At 35.1% G+C, this 15,737-nt stretch overlaps 1 protein-coding gene across 1 annotated transcript in view; it reads right to left on the minus strand.

Moving 5' to 3' along the window:
- JAK2 (Janus kinase 2) overlaps positions 1-15,737 on the minus strand; it is an 84,183-nt gene that overhangs the window by 42,230 nt on the left and 26,216 nt on the right. The window contains exons 3-4 of the mRNA XM_068973724.1: positions 13,055-13,172; positions 3,218-3,363 (exon numbers count right to left, since the gene is read on the minus strand). Coding sequence (XP_068829825.1) covers positions 3,218-3,363; positions 13,055-13,172 — 264 coding nt within the window. The remainder of the gene's footprint in view (positions 1-3,217; positions 3,364-13,054; positions 13,173-15,737) is intronic.

Raw genomic sequence — 15,737 nt, forward strand, 5'->3', positions numbered from 1 at the left:
CAAAAAGTAGAGTTCCTTGATTATTTTTCAGAAATAAGCAATGAGAGAAAATTTGGAAAACATCAGGGAATTAAATTGCATTAAGAAGGCAAGCTAATCAGGCATGATTTGCTTCAGTACAGTGATAAATTATTTATCTAATATTAAAAGGTCATGGTACCAAAGACAAAAAAATAGATAAATTAGGTTATTTCAAAATTTAAATTCTTGTGCTGCAAATAATACTTTCAAGAAAGTAAAAAAAAAATCCACAGAATAGGAAAAATATTTGCAAATCATATACATGAGAACCTACATCAGGAGACTTGTATTCATAATATATAAAGAACCTTTATAACTCAATAGTTAATACTGAATTGTACAATTAAAACAAGTAAACTTTATGTTATATGAATTATATCTCAATAAAGCTGTTTTAAAATACCATGGAATCTTATAATGAATGTTTAGTATCTATACAGTTTTAAAAGTAAATGAAAAATGAAGCAGAATTTTGCAGATGCATTTATATTCTGGTAAAGATAATCAAAGAAATACAATTACTACACATTCACTGGTTTTAGGACACTAGATTAAATAGGCAGGAAAAAGAATAAATAGATGATGCAATTCCTGACCTCAAAGAAACCATAATCTATAATGTGCCAAGACTTTTACAATATCATGTCTCCATAATGTTCCACCATAGCTTAAGTCTAGAGTTGGCTTCATATTTAAAAATTCATTTTCAATGGCTCAAAGCTTCTCTGTTCTTCAACTATGTCCCTTTCAATTCCTTCAGTTTCTACTGACAACATCTATACTCACTGTGTTCTACTATGGTCTTGCTACACCAGATATTCAACAAATAGTTGTTAAATGAATAAATGAATGAACAAATGAATGAGTAAGTTATTATCCTAAGAGGTGTTTGTCTGGATTTTAATAAAGATCAAGGCCTTACTGGAAAACAGAAACATTTTTGTTTTTTCTTTAGATGTTGGAATCTTTAAGGTAACTTCAGTGAGTTCCTGAAATCATTCCCTATGGCCGGCCTACACCCTTAGACGTAGTAGACATTAAGGACTAATAGGCTAAGGACTAATAGGACTAAGGACTAACAGACATTTGAAAACAAAACAAGAATACCTAAAACCAAAGAGGGAAATATAGAAACTGATAACCTGCCAACTGGGTATTTAACACGAGGGCAGTCATAAAAAGAGGGACAAAAGCCAGTTACTGAGAGAAGGATTTCTAGGAATAAAGAGAATTTTAACCAGATTCATGACATATTCAAACTTATAATCAGGTAGGTATATATAATATGTAAAAACAAATGTTTAGTCTTCAAACTTCAAAAAAAAAAAAAATTAAAGCATCCTTACAGTAGTCGTATATAGCTTCAAAAGGAGTAGAAGTCTTATAGCCATTAAAGCTGGGCAATAGGAGTAGCATTTCAAAAAATCATATTAGACATGACTGTCAGAATTCAAGATGCAGAAGAATAATTCTGAGTCTGTGGATCACATGTCTAAGAATCTGCTGGATGTGTTATAACATGAATAAGGCCTAAGGAGCCAATGTAAAACCTGACAATAACTGATAACACTGTATTATATAACAGAAACTTGCTAAAGGAGTAGAATGTAAGTTCTCACAATAAATGAATAAAGAAATATTTATGTGAGGTGATAGATACATTAATAAAGAGGGAACAGTTTTACAATATATAGGTAGATGTACACTTTAAATACCTTATAATGTTATATGTCAAGCGTACAAAAATAAACTCAAAATGGATTTTGAATTAAAAGTCTAAATGAATTAAAAGTCTAAATGTAAGACTGCATACTATAAAATTCCTCAAGGAAAACACAGGCAAAAAATACCCTGACATAAATCATAACAGTATATATTTTTTGGTATTCATCTCTTAAAGCAAAGAAAACAAAAGAAAAAATAAATAAATGGGACCTAATGAAACTTAAAAGTTTTTGCATAGCAAAGGAAACCATCAACAAGATGAAAAGACAACCTACTGAATGGGATAAAATATTTGCAAATGAAATGAATGATAAAGGATTCAGTTCAGTTCACTCAGTCATGTCCGACTCTTTGCAACCGCATGGACTGCAGCGCGCCAAGCTTCCCTGTCCATCACCAACTCCCGGAGCTTGCTCAAACTCACGTCCATCGAGTTGGTGATGCCATCCAACCATTTCATCCTCTGTTGTCCCATTCTCCTCTTGCCTTCAATCTTTCCCAGCATCATGGTCTTTTCCAATGAGTCAGTTCTCAACTCATATATACTCAACATCAGAAAACCTAACAACCCAATTAAGAAATGGGCATAAGAACTGAATAGACATTTTCAGTTGGCCATCAGGCACATGAAAAGATGCTCAATATTGCTAATCATCAGGGAAATGCAAATTAAAACTACAAAGACATGTCACTTTGCACCCACCAGAATGGCTATTAGTAAAAAAAATATCATACAAATATCAAATGTTGGTGAGGGAGGAATGTAGACTGGTACAACATTGTGAAAAATAGTATGGAGGCTTCTCAAAAAATCAAAATTAAAATTAACATATGACACAGCAATTCTACTCTTGGGTATAAATGCAAAAGAAACAAAAACACTAATTTGAAAAGATACTTGCACCCAATGTTCAAGCAGCAGTGTTTACAATTGCCAAGATATAGAAGCAACCCTGTGTCCATTAACAAATGAATGGATTAACAAGATGTGGCATATACACACATACACACACAATGGAATACAACTCAGCCATAAAAAAGGAAAATTTGCATTTGCAGCAAAATGGATGGACTGGCAGTGAATTATGTTAAATGAAGTATGCCAGACAGAGAAAGACAAATAGTGTACAGTATCACTTATACATAGAATCTAAAAAATACAAAAAACTAGTAAACATAACAAAAAAAGTAGACTCACAAATATAGAAAATGAACTAGTGGTTTCTGGTGGGGTGAGGGAAAGGAGGAGGAATTCTATAGAGGTAGACGGGAAAAAGGATTGTTATGATAACATACAAAATCATTTGTTTGAAACTTCTGAAATCCTAAAGCACCTATGGAATTAAAAATTTTTTTCATTTAATTTTTAAAAAACACCAAAAAATAAATACAGGCAAACTGGAAAAAAACAAATAAGTTATACAAAAACTATAACTAGTCATACTCATATGGATTTGCATAAGAAAATTACCTGATAGAGCTATAGATGTCCAGTGGCGTTTGATTCTTTTCTTTGGCTATTCTCATCATATCTAACACTGCCATCCCAAGACATTCTTCCTGTGTTTCATGAGTCACGGGTACTTTTATCCATCCATGTAAAAAATCATGCCGCCACTAAAGTAAAAACAAAATATAGAAGAAAATACTTAAGTTTCACTATCACATTTTAATCTATTATTGTATTTTAATCTATAGCATAACTTTCAGAACATATACATTTAACAAGGTCAACTCCTCCCTTGATTTTGAAACACTGCCATAAAGTTTTAGTCTAAGTTCTTTTGCAAAGATTTAAATTAGGTTCCCAATTATCAGCCTATTTCACTGATTCTACCTTCAAATTGTATCTTCAACATCAAAATTACCTAAATTAGAATAGGTATTAATCAATTAAATATGCAGAGTTCCAAATATGCTCAAAGTATTGTACTAAGGACTGTTTTGGCTACAAAGAAATATAAGATGTAGCCACAGCCTCCAAGGGACTAAAATGTAGCCAGGAAGTGAAACAAGTGAAAAAAAAAAAAAAATTACAATGCCAGACACTGTATAGTGAGTACCACACAACAGATGATTTAGGAACTTAAAAGAAGTTGAGATTATATCTAGCAGCAGTAACTAGGAAAAGTTTTGCAAAAAACATGAAAATTTCATGTATTCTTTGAATATGAAGAAATTTGTAAAATATATTTATTCATTTATTTATTTGGCTGCACTGGGTCTCTGTTGTGTCACACAGGATCTGTGGGTCAGCTGCTGCAGGGCATGAGGGATCTTAAGTTTCCTGACCCATGACTCCTGCACCACACAAAGTGGACTCTCAACCACTGGATCACTAGAGAAGTCCCGGAAGATATTTTTGATTAACACAAAACAGGATGCAGAAATAAAAGAAATGACACAAAAAGCAAGCACAAGGCATGTTCAGAGATGGAAAGTAGTTTGGTTGGAGCAGATAATTCATGTAAAGTGAATGAGCGAATTAGGCTTGGAAAAGCAAGTTGGGGTCAAACTACAGGTACTCTTCAACAACTGGATTCCAGAAGCAATAGAGAACCATTTTCTTAAATGTATCCATTTCATAAAGTATCTTTTCTTAAAGCATCATGCCTGTTTCACTGGTAGAAGCAGCAATAATACAAGGACTTTAAGAAAATAGTGTATTCAAGGAGACTCTTGAAGAGGCTGCAATAATGGTTCAAATATGAGAGAGTAAGGCTTTGCTGTATAGAAGAAAAAACACTAAAAGAGTCTGAAAAACCCATTAACTTTATAATTATATGTAAAAGAATTAAGAAAATGGAAAAACAGAAATTCTAAGATTTTGATCTAGACAATTTAGGGACACAGATAAAATTAGACTAAATATGCAATGGGAGCAAGGTTAAAAGTACCAGTACTCTAAAAATAACAATTTTCTTTATAAGAAAGGTAAAAGCCATAATAATGGCTGAAATACCAACCAAGGCTTAAACTAAGAGAAAAGATCATCCATATTTTATACACATATCTCCCTTCTTCCATATGATAACATCTCATGAAATTAAGTTTTACATAAATTTAAAAAATAATTTTATTTTTAAAAATTAATATGCACTTAAAAGTAGGAGAAAGTAGGGAAAACCACTAGACCATTCAGGTATGACCTAAATCAAATCCCTTATGATTATGCAGTGGAAGTGAGAAAAAGATTTAAGGGCCTAGATCTGATAGATAGAGTGCCTGATGAACTATGGACGGAGATTAGTACCACTGTACAGGAGACAGGGATCAAGACCACGCCCATGGAAAGAAATGCAAAAAAGCAAAATGGCTGTCTGAGGAGGCCTTAGAGATAGCTGTGAAAAGGAGAGAAGCGAAGAGCAAAGGAGAAAAGGAAAGATACAAGCATCTGAATGCAGAGTTCCAAAGAAGAGCAAGGAGAGATAAGAAAGCCTTCCTCAGTGATGAATGCAAAGAAATAGAGGAAAACAACAGAATGGGAAAGATTAGAGATCTCTTCAAGAAAATTAGAGATACCAAGGGAACATTTCATGCAAAGATAGGCTCGATAAAGGACAGAAATGGTATGGACCTAACAGAAGCAGAAGATATTAAGAAGAGGTGGCAAGAATACACAGAACTGTACAAAAAAGATCTTCACAACCCGGATAACCACGATGGTGTGATCACTCACCTAGAGCCAGACAACCTGGAATATGAAGTCAAGTGGGCCTTAGAAAGCATCACTACGAACAAAGCTAGTGGAGGTGATGGAATTCCAATTGAGCTGCTTCAAATCCTGGAAGATGATGCTGTGAAAGTGCTGCACTCAATATGCCAGCAAATTTGGAAAACTCAGCGGTGGCCACAGGACTGGAAAGTCCGTTTTCATTCCAATCCCAAAGAAAGGCAATGCCAAAGAATGCTCAAACTACAACACAACTGCACTCATCTCACACACGAGTAAAGTAATGCTCAAAATTCTCCAAGCCAGCCTTCAGCAATACATGAACCGTGAACTTCCTGATGTCCAAGCTGGATTTAGAAAAGTCAGAGGAACTAGAGATCAAATTGCCAACATCTGCTGGATCATGGAAAAAGCAAGAGAGTTCCAGAAAAACATCTATTTCTACTTTATTGACTATGCCAAAGCCTTTGACTGTGTGGATCACAATAAACTGTGGAAAATTCTAAAAGAGATGGGAATACCAGACCACCTGACCTGCCTGTTGAGAAATCTGTCTGCAGGTCAGGAAGCAACAGTTAGAACTGGACATGGAACAACAGACTAGTTCCAAATAGGAAAAGCAGTATGTCAAGGCTGTATATTGTCACCTTATTTAACTTATATGCAGAGTACATCATGAGAAACTCTGGGCTGGAAGAAGCACAAGCTGGAATCAAGATTTCCAGGAGAAATATCAATAACTTCAGATAATGCAGATGACACCACCCTTATGGCAGAAAGTGAAGAGGAACTAAAAAGCCTCTTGATGAAAGTGAAAGAGGAGAGTGAAAAAGTTGGTTTAAAGCTCAACATTCAGAAAACGAACATCATGGCATCTGGTCCCATCACTTCATGGGAAATAGATGGGGAAACAGTGCAAACAGTGTCAGACTTTATTTTTGGGGGCTCCAAAATCACTGCAGATGGTGACTGCAGCCATGAAATTAAAGACACTTACTCCTTGGAAGGAAAGTTATGACCAACCTAGATAGCATACTGAAAAGCAGAGACATTACTTTGCCAACAAAGGTCCGTCTAGTCAAGGCTATGGTTTTTCCAGTGGTCATGTATGGATGTGAGAGTTGGACTGTAAAGCAAGCTGAGCGCCGAAGAATTGATGCTTTTGAACTGCGGTGTTGGAGAAGACTCTTGAGAGTCCCTTGGACTGCAAGGAGATCCAACCAGTCCACCCTAAAGGAGATCAGTCCTGGGTGTTCTTTGGAAGGAGTGATGCTAAAGCTGAAACTCTAGTACTTTGGCCACCTCATGCGAAGAGTTGACTCATTGGAAAAGACTCTGATGCTGGGAGGGATTGGTGGCAGGAGGAAGAGGGGATAACAGAGGATGAGATGGCTGGATGGCACCACTGACTCTATGGACGTGAGTTTGAGTGAACTCTGGGAGTTGGTTATGGACAGGGAGGCCTGGCGTGCTGCAATCATGGGACCATAAAGAGTCGGACACGAGTGAGCGACTGACCTGAACTGAAAAGTATATCTGGTAGCTAACTTTCAAATTAGAAAATATTTTTGTATAATCAAAGAAATATACTACCTAAAAGGCACAAACCATGAAATAACCAGTAAGTACACACATACACACACCCACCCAAAACAAAGGCCTCAATATTGATAAGGCAAAACTGACTCACAGAAGGATATTTCTTTTTGCTCAATTTCAAATACTAATTTCGTCCCACTTCTGCAAATAGGCAAGTAAATCATTCTTGATTTAAAAAAGCCACAGATAACCAAAGGCTAGGTAGATTATTTTTAATAGTTTGCTTCCGTTTCATATATTATATGGGACCAGAGTATAATAAATTCTGTTTATGAGAATATCCTGTGGAACTCATGCCCAAAAGGCAATAAACATATGAAAAAATTAGTGCAGTGCTAACAACAGTGCTAACAGAATCAGCCAAATAACCATTAGAAAAAAGTACAAATGAAAGAGTCCCAAATGCCAAAGCATATAATGCCAAAATTTTAAACTAGCCTTCTTAACCATCAATAAAACTGATTCACTTAATTGACTCATTTAATTAAAACTGTGGAAAAGTAGTTTCTCATGTAGGCAGCTGACATTTGAACGAAGAAATTTTATCTACATTCAGCCAGGAAAAAAGAAAGAAAACAGTTATAGTAAAAAATTAGCTATATTTAGTCTAAAACATGCATAAAGTCTAATCTGACATCAATATAATCTAAGAATAAGTAACTATTACCTTATTTATTTTCTGGGCATGGATTTAGAGAAGTAGAGATACTAAGTAATAGAAAATTGCATGTGGTAGTGTCCAGACACAATAGGACTCAATTATGAAATTATTTTGCCATCCTAGATAAGAAAAATCCCTTCTAGAAAGATAAAATTGGAAATCACCTATCATTTTTCTAGATCAAAAGTATGAGATGTCATAATACTAATATTATGGTAATGTAGCTCAATGAATAGTTTAGGAAAACCTAGCCTATCAATGGGACTTAACTAGCATGCCACCAAATAAACCATATATGCATAACAGATGAAATAATACAATCATAAAAGCAGCAGAAAGTCATAATTTCATAGTACCCTATTCTCAGAAGCTTGTTTCTCTTTCCTTAATGACTACTGAAACAAAGGGAGCTATGTAAAAGTTGGTTAACAGTCAAATGGTTTTGACAAGAGTGCCAAGACCATTCAACAGAAAAAGAATAGCCTTTTTAACAAATAGTGCTGAAAAAACTGGATATCCACATGCAAAACAATAAAGATGGACCCTTACCTTACAGCATATAAAAATTACCTCAAAATACAAGACTGTCCTTACATGCAGGTGACATGACACTACATATAGAAAACTCTGAAGACTCCACACAAAAACTACTAGAACTGATAAAAGAATTCAGCAAGGTAGTAGGATAGAAGATTAACATACAGAATTTGGTTGCATTTTTACACTAACAATGATATATCAAAGAGCATGTTAAAACAAAATTGCTTTTGAAACAAAATTTTATTTTATTCAAAAAAATAAAATACTTAGGAATAAATCTGATCAAGGAGGTAAAAGCATTATATGCTAAAAACTATAAAACATTAATAAAGAAAATTAAAGATTATTCAAAGACACAGAAAGATATCCTATGTACTTAGAGTGGAAGAATAAATGTTGTTAAAATGGTCACACTACCCAAAGAAATCTACAGATTTATTTAGCACAATCCCTTCAAATTACCCATGACATTTTTCACAAACTAAAAGGAATCATCCTAATTCTTCTGGCCATGCCATGCAACTTTCAGGATCTTAGTTTCCCAATTGGGGATTAATCCCAGGACCTGGCAGTGAAAGCACCAAGTTCTAACCACTAGACTGCCAAGGAATTCCCAGATAATATTCAAATTTATATGAAACCATAAAAGACCCAGAATTACCAAAATAATCCTAAGGAAAAATAACAAAGCAAGTGATCCTAAGGAAAAAGAACAAAGCAAGAGTCATAACCCTCCCAGACTTCAGACATTACTACAAAGCTACACTAATAAAAATGGCATGGGACTGGTGCAAAAACAGACACACGAATCAACAGAACAGAATGGAGAGCCCAAAAATAAGCCTACACACCTACGGGCAACTGATCTTCAACAAAGGAGACAAGAATAATTGGGAAAAAGTCTCCTCAGACAAGTAGTATTGGGAAAGTTAATAGCCACATATAAATCAGTATTAGAACACATGCTCATACCATACACAAATATAAACTCAAAATGGTTTAAAAACTTCAATATAAGACATGACACCATAAAACTCCTAGAAGAAAACATAAGCAAAACATTCTGACATAAATCCTACCTATGGTCAGTCTGTCAAGGCAATAGAAGTAAAAAAGTAAAAATAAATAAATGGGACCTAATCAAACTTACAAGCTTTTACATAGTAAAGCAAAATGTAAACAAAACAAAAAGACAACCTATATAATGGGAGAAAACACCTGCAAATGATGCAACTAACAGGCTTAATTTCCAAAATATACATATAGCTCATACAATTCAATAACAAAATAACAAATAAACCAATTGAAAAATGAGCAGAAGAGCTAGACATTTCCCAAAGAAGACATACAGATGGGCAACAGGCACATGAACAGACACTCCACATCACTCATTGTTGAGCTTCCCTAATGGCTCAGATGGTAAAGAATCCGCCTGCAATGCAGGAGACTCAGGTTTGATCCCTTGGTCGGGAAGACTTCCTGGAGAAGGGAATGGCTACCCACTCCAGTATTCTCGCCTGGAAAACTCCATGGACAAAGGAACAATGCAAAACAAAAATACACTGAGATCTCACTTCACATTGGTGAGAATGGCTATCATTAAAACGTAATAACAAATAACAAACGCTAGAGAGTATGGAGAAAAGGGGACCCTCCTACACTGTTGAAGGAAATGTAAGTTGGTACTGCTACTATGGAAAACAGTATGGAGGTTCCTCAAAAAAACTAAAAACAGAGTTACCATATGATTCAGCAATCTCACCCCTGGGCATATATCTGAAAAAAACTGTAATTCAGAAAGATAAAGGTACCCCAATGTTCACAGCAACCTATTTACAAGAGTCAAGACATAGAGACAACCTAAATCTCCCCTGACAGATGAATGGATAAAGAAGGTATGGTACGTATATACAATGGAATACTACTCAGCCATAAAAAGGAATGAAACAATGCCATTTGCAGCAACATGGATAGATCTAGAGATTATCACACAAGTGAAGTAAGTCAGAAAGAGAAAGACAAATACCATGTGATATCCCTTATAAGTGGAATCTAAAATATGAACTTATCTATGGAACAGAAACAGACTTGGGCACGCAGAACAGACATATGATTGCCACGGGGTGGGGGAACAGACTGGGAATTTCAGGTTAGCAGATGTAAACTAGAGAATGGATAAATAACAAGGTTCTACTGTATAGCATAGGGAACTATATTCAATATCCTATGATAATCTATAATTGAAAAGAATATGAAAAGTGTGCGTGTGTGCATGCTAGGTCTTTTCAGTTGTGTCCGACGCTTTATGACCCTATGGAGTAGCTCACCAGGCTCCCCCATCCATGGGATTCTCCAGGCAAGAATACTGGAGTGGGTTGCTGTGCCCTCTTCCAGGGGATCTTCCCAACCCAGGAGTCAAACCTGCATCTCTTGTGTCTCCTACATGGTAAAGCAGGTGGGTTCTTTACCACTAGTACCATCTGGGGAGCTATGAAAGAGTGTATATATGGATATATGAATCACTTTGCTGTACAGCAGAAATTAGCACAACACTGTAAATTAACTATAATTTTAAAAAAAACCCTGAAAACAGATCAAAGATCTAAATATAAGAGCTAAAACCATAAAATATTTATAAAAAATAAAGAGGGAAAGCTTCACAATGATAGATTTGGCAATGATTTCTTGCATTTGACACTAAAAGTATAGATAACAGAAGGAAAAAATAGATAAATTGCACTACATCAAAACTTAAAATGTTCGTGCATCACAGGACATAGTCAACAGTGAAAAGGCACTTCACAGAACGGGAGAAAATCACTGCAAATCATATATCTAATAAGGGGTTAGTAGCCAGAACCAGACAACAACAACAACAAAAACCCCTAAATAACCTGATTAAAGAAATGGGCAAAGTCTTGAACAGAAATTTCCCCAAAGAAAACATAGAAGAGGCCAATAAGCTTACAAAAACGCTCTACATAATTAATCATTAAAGAAATGCAAATCAAAATCACAACATGATATCACTTTACACCTATCAGAATGGCCATTATCAAAAAGTGTTGGTGAGGAACACTTGTGTGCCACTGGCAGTAAGGTAAAAACGGTGCAGCCGCTATGGAAAACAGTATAGTAGTTCCTAAAAACATTAAAAATAGAATTACCATATGATCTAGTAGTCTCACTTCTGGATATATATCCAAAAGAATTAAAAGTAAGGTCTCAGAGATATCTGTACATTCATGTTCATTACAGTATTGCTCATAAGTACCAAAAAGTAGAAGCAAAGCAACTCTCCAAGCAGAGACATGAGCAAACAAAATGTGGTATATACAACAGAATATTACTCAGCCTCAAAAGGAAGGAAAGTCTGACACATTCCAAACACAGATGAGTCTTGAAGACATTATAAGAGAAATGAGCCTGTCACAAAAAAGCAAATGCTGTATAGTTCCACTTAACTGCGCTCACCTGGAATAAACAAATGAATAAAGACAGAGTAGAAAGGTGGCTGCCAGAGGTCAGGAGAAGGAAACAAAGAGGTACTTTTTAATGGGTAAAAAGTTTCAATTTGGGAAGATGAAAAATGTTCTGGAGATGGATGGAGGCAAAGGCTGCACAATATGAATTCCCTGAATTAAAGCACTGCTTTGATCACTAAAAAATGGCTAAAATAATAAACTTTATTAAGTATATTATATCCCTTCACACATAAAAATGTCAGTTGCTCTATATAGCAAAAAAGAAATATTCTTTAATCTGTTGCTCATAAACAACTCTATCTACTACACATCTTAGAAATGTGAGCTATGAGGATATGTGAGATTACTTCCCATGATATTAGCAAATGTGATTTAGAACTTGACTGGATACCTTGGGAATATCAAGAGCATATGTTTACATAAAAGCACTAATTTCTTTCTTTACTAACTATTCCTCATTCTTGCAGCACATAGACTCAAAAGTAATTTAATGACAAAACATTTCAATTACTGTTTAAATCAAGGTTATAAACAAGAAAGCATTTTAAAATGTTCCAAAATACCACAAAAATCATACAGTATTAATAAACAAGTAACTGGAACACAGTTTTTAGGCTAAGTATCAACAACTAGCTCCCCTCCTGTGAGGGGCTACACATACTACTGTATATTGGTAGTTCACTTTTTATGCAGTTACTGACTTTCTTCACATTTCGCTACCCACTAATAAAAGTCTGAAACTGTTTAGGAATTTCTTTAAAATCCCCCTAAAGAAATTTCACTGTCCTATATTACGGCCACTTAGGTCTACATGAATCATGCTGTAAAACTCAGTCTAAACTTTGTGAATTCTTAAAATCATTTAAAGCACTAAAATAAAAAAGAAAATTCAAAGGGCCAACTCTAGGAATCTTTATAAATTAGCATCTATTATCCATAAGCCATGGGCTTCCTAGGTGGCATCAGTGGTAAAGAATCTGCTTGCCAATGCAGGAGACACAAGAGATGCCAATTTGATCCCTGGGTCAGGAAGATCCCCTGGAGTAGGAAATGGCAGCCCCCTCCAGTATTCTTGCCTCGGAAACCCCATTGACAGAGGAGCCTGGCAGGCTACAGTCCACTGGGTCGCAGCAAAGAGTTGGATACGACTTGGCACACATGCACGTACATCCAAAAGCTAAGGGATTAAACATTAGTGATAAAAGACTCAATTTTGTTACCTCTCTGCACCTGCTATGCATACAGAGCATCAATTTTCCCATATGCAAATAATTTCCAGATTAAGAAATATACTATACAGCAAGATATTTATAATTTAACACATGTACAATGAAGATAATATAATCATACCTGAGCAAAAAGGTAAGACATGACAAAGTCATCAAGAAGAGGAGCTTCAGCACCTCGAGCTATTCCATGTCGATAGGTTCTGTTGCTGCCATTACAATACCAGTAAGGAAAGTAAAATCTACGAGACAGTTAAAATACTCAGTCAGCCTCCAAACAGTTCTAAAACAGATATACTGTGTATATATAACCAGTTCCAGTCTACCAAAAGGTATTATCCCATAATCAGAAAACACAACTGAGAGTGTTAAATATAAAATGAGGATAAAAGAAAATACGGATAAAACCACAGTAATAATATAGGTAGAAAATATAAGAAACATAAGTTTAAAATTCATAATCTGCCTTCTTCAATGCACAGAACATAGAAGCAATAACAGAAAATAGAGGAATGTAGAAATAAAACATTAACAAAAAAATTTTAATGTAATTCTAGCAATATCAGTGGAAGAATGTGAAAATGTTAAATTTGGTGTGAAAACAATTGTCTTCTTTTTAAAAATGGAGATTACATTAAAAAGAATGAAATAATACCACTGGAAACTGCTTCTTCTTTTAAGAAATGGCGATTACATTAAAAAGAATGAAATAATACCACTGGCAGCTACATGGATGTACCTGGAGATTATCTTATTAAGCAAAGTCATAAAGAAAGAGAAAGACAAATACCATATGATGTCACTTCTATGTGGACTCTAAAACATGACACAAATGAACTTATCTATGAAATAGAAACAGACTCACAGACATAGATAACAGTCTTGCGGTTGCCAAAGGGGTAGGGAGTGGGGGAAGGTTGGCTCGAGAGTTTGCAGTTAGCAGATACAAACTATTACATATAGAATGGATAAACAACAAGGTCCTACTGTATAGCACAGGGATATTCAATATCCTGTAATAAGCCATAATGGAAAAGAATATGAAAAACAATATACATAAATATGTATAACTTGAATCACTTTGCTGACCAAAACTAGCACAACATTGTAAATCAACTACACTTCAATTTTTTTAAAAAATGGATGTGACAAACTTGTCCTTCAAAGAAACAAAAAAACTTCTATACTGCTTTCACAGCTCTACTGAGACATACTTCATTAAAAGTTAAATGTTTTTAGTATATTCAAAGCATTGTACAAACATCACTAAAACCTAACTTTAGAACATATTTTTATCTTCCATAAAAGAAATTCCATTCTCACTGGCAGTCACACCCAAGCCACCCATATCTACTCCCCTAAGTTACTATTACTCTGTCTCCATAAATTTATCTATTCTGGACATTTTATATAAATGGAATCCTATAATGTGGATTTTTCTACCTTCTTTCACTTAGCATAATGTTTTCAAGGATCACCCATATTTATAGCATATGTCAGTACTTCATTTCTTTTTATTGCCCAGTTAGATTTTCATTGTATGGATGTATCACATTTCGATTAACCATTCATCACTTTATGGACATTTGGTTTGTTTCCACCTTTTTGCTGTTGTGAATAATGTTGCTATTAACAATCATATACAAGTTTTTTTTTTCCTGAGGATGTATATTTTCATTTCTCTTGCATATATACCTGGGTAGCACTGCTGAATCATATGAAATTTTATGTTTATCTTTTTAAGGAGTAGCCAAACTCTCTTTCAAAGCATTTGGATTATTTTATACTTCTAACAAAAATGTATGAGTGCCCCAATAGGTCACATCCTTGCCAACACTGGGGTGGAAGAATTTAAGCTGAATTTTTCTATGGTACTGCCGACTCAGCATTCATTTTGTTTGCTCAAGAGTCCCATATGGACCTTAAACTGACATTAATCCCCACACAAATGCATGCTCCAGACAGAAATCTGCAGAGTCACAAGCAATTACAAGTTCCTGATACGACTTCCCCAACAGCCTTTGTGATCCACAGTCATCCCTGCCTCTCCATGCCCATCCCTATGTGCCCCTTCAGTGGACGCCCATATGGCTTACCAAATTCCAGCTCTTTTGAAATGAATCTAGCCTTAGTCCAGGAACCCCAAAGCACTCACCCACAAACCCTAATAAAGGCATGTACCCCAGGGCTGACTCTATCTGCAGTGTGCCTTAACTTTTCCATGTGACACCTTAAGGCATGCTGGTATGTCCTCAAGGACCAGTGAAGAATAAACTTTTCTGCTTCAATTCCTTTTGCAGTTTATTGTTGAAATGTGGCTCATCATCTGGTACCCTGCGTCCCACTTAATAAGAGTTAATTTGAAAAATTGATAATCACTTTCCATCTTTTTAATGCTTGCCATTCTAGTGGGTAAATGATATCCCATTGTGGTTCTGATTTACATTTCTCTAATGAATAATGATGTTGAGTATCTTTTCACATGCTTATTGATCCTTTGAATGTTTTCTTTAGAGAAAGGGCTATTCAAAACTTTGCCCATTTATTTTAACTGAGTTATTTGTCATTATATTGAGCTGTTAGAGTTCTTTATATATTATAGATATAAGGTATCTGTCAGATACATGATTTATAAACATTTTCTTCCATTCTGTGGCTTGTCTTTTCACATTCTTGTCAGTATCCTTTGATGAACAAACATACTTTGATGAATCCCAACTAACCTATTTTGTTGTTGTTGTTGTTACTTAGGCTTTTGGTGCCATATTGAAATACTGCCAACTTTAAGTACACAAAGATACAGTCCT

Source organism: Capricornis sumatraensis, chromosome 6 (genome assembly GCF_032405125.1).
Source record: "Capricornis sumatraensis isolate serow.1 chromosome 6, serow.2, whole genome shotgun sequence".
Lineage (NCBI taxonomy): Eukaryota > Metazoa > Chordata > Mammalia > Artiodactyla > Bovidae > Capricornis > Capricornis sumatraensis.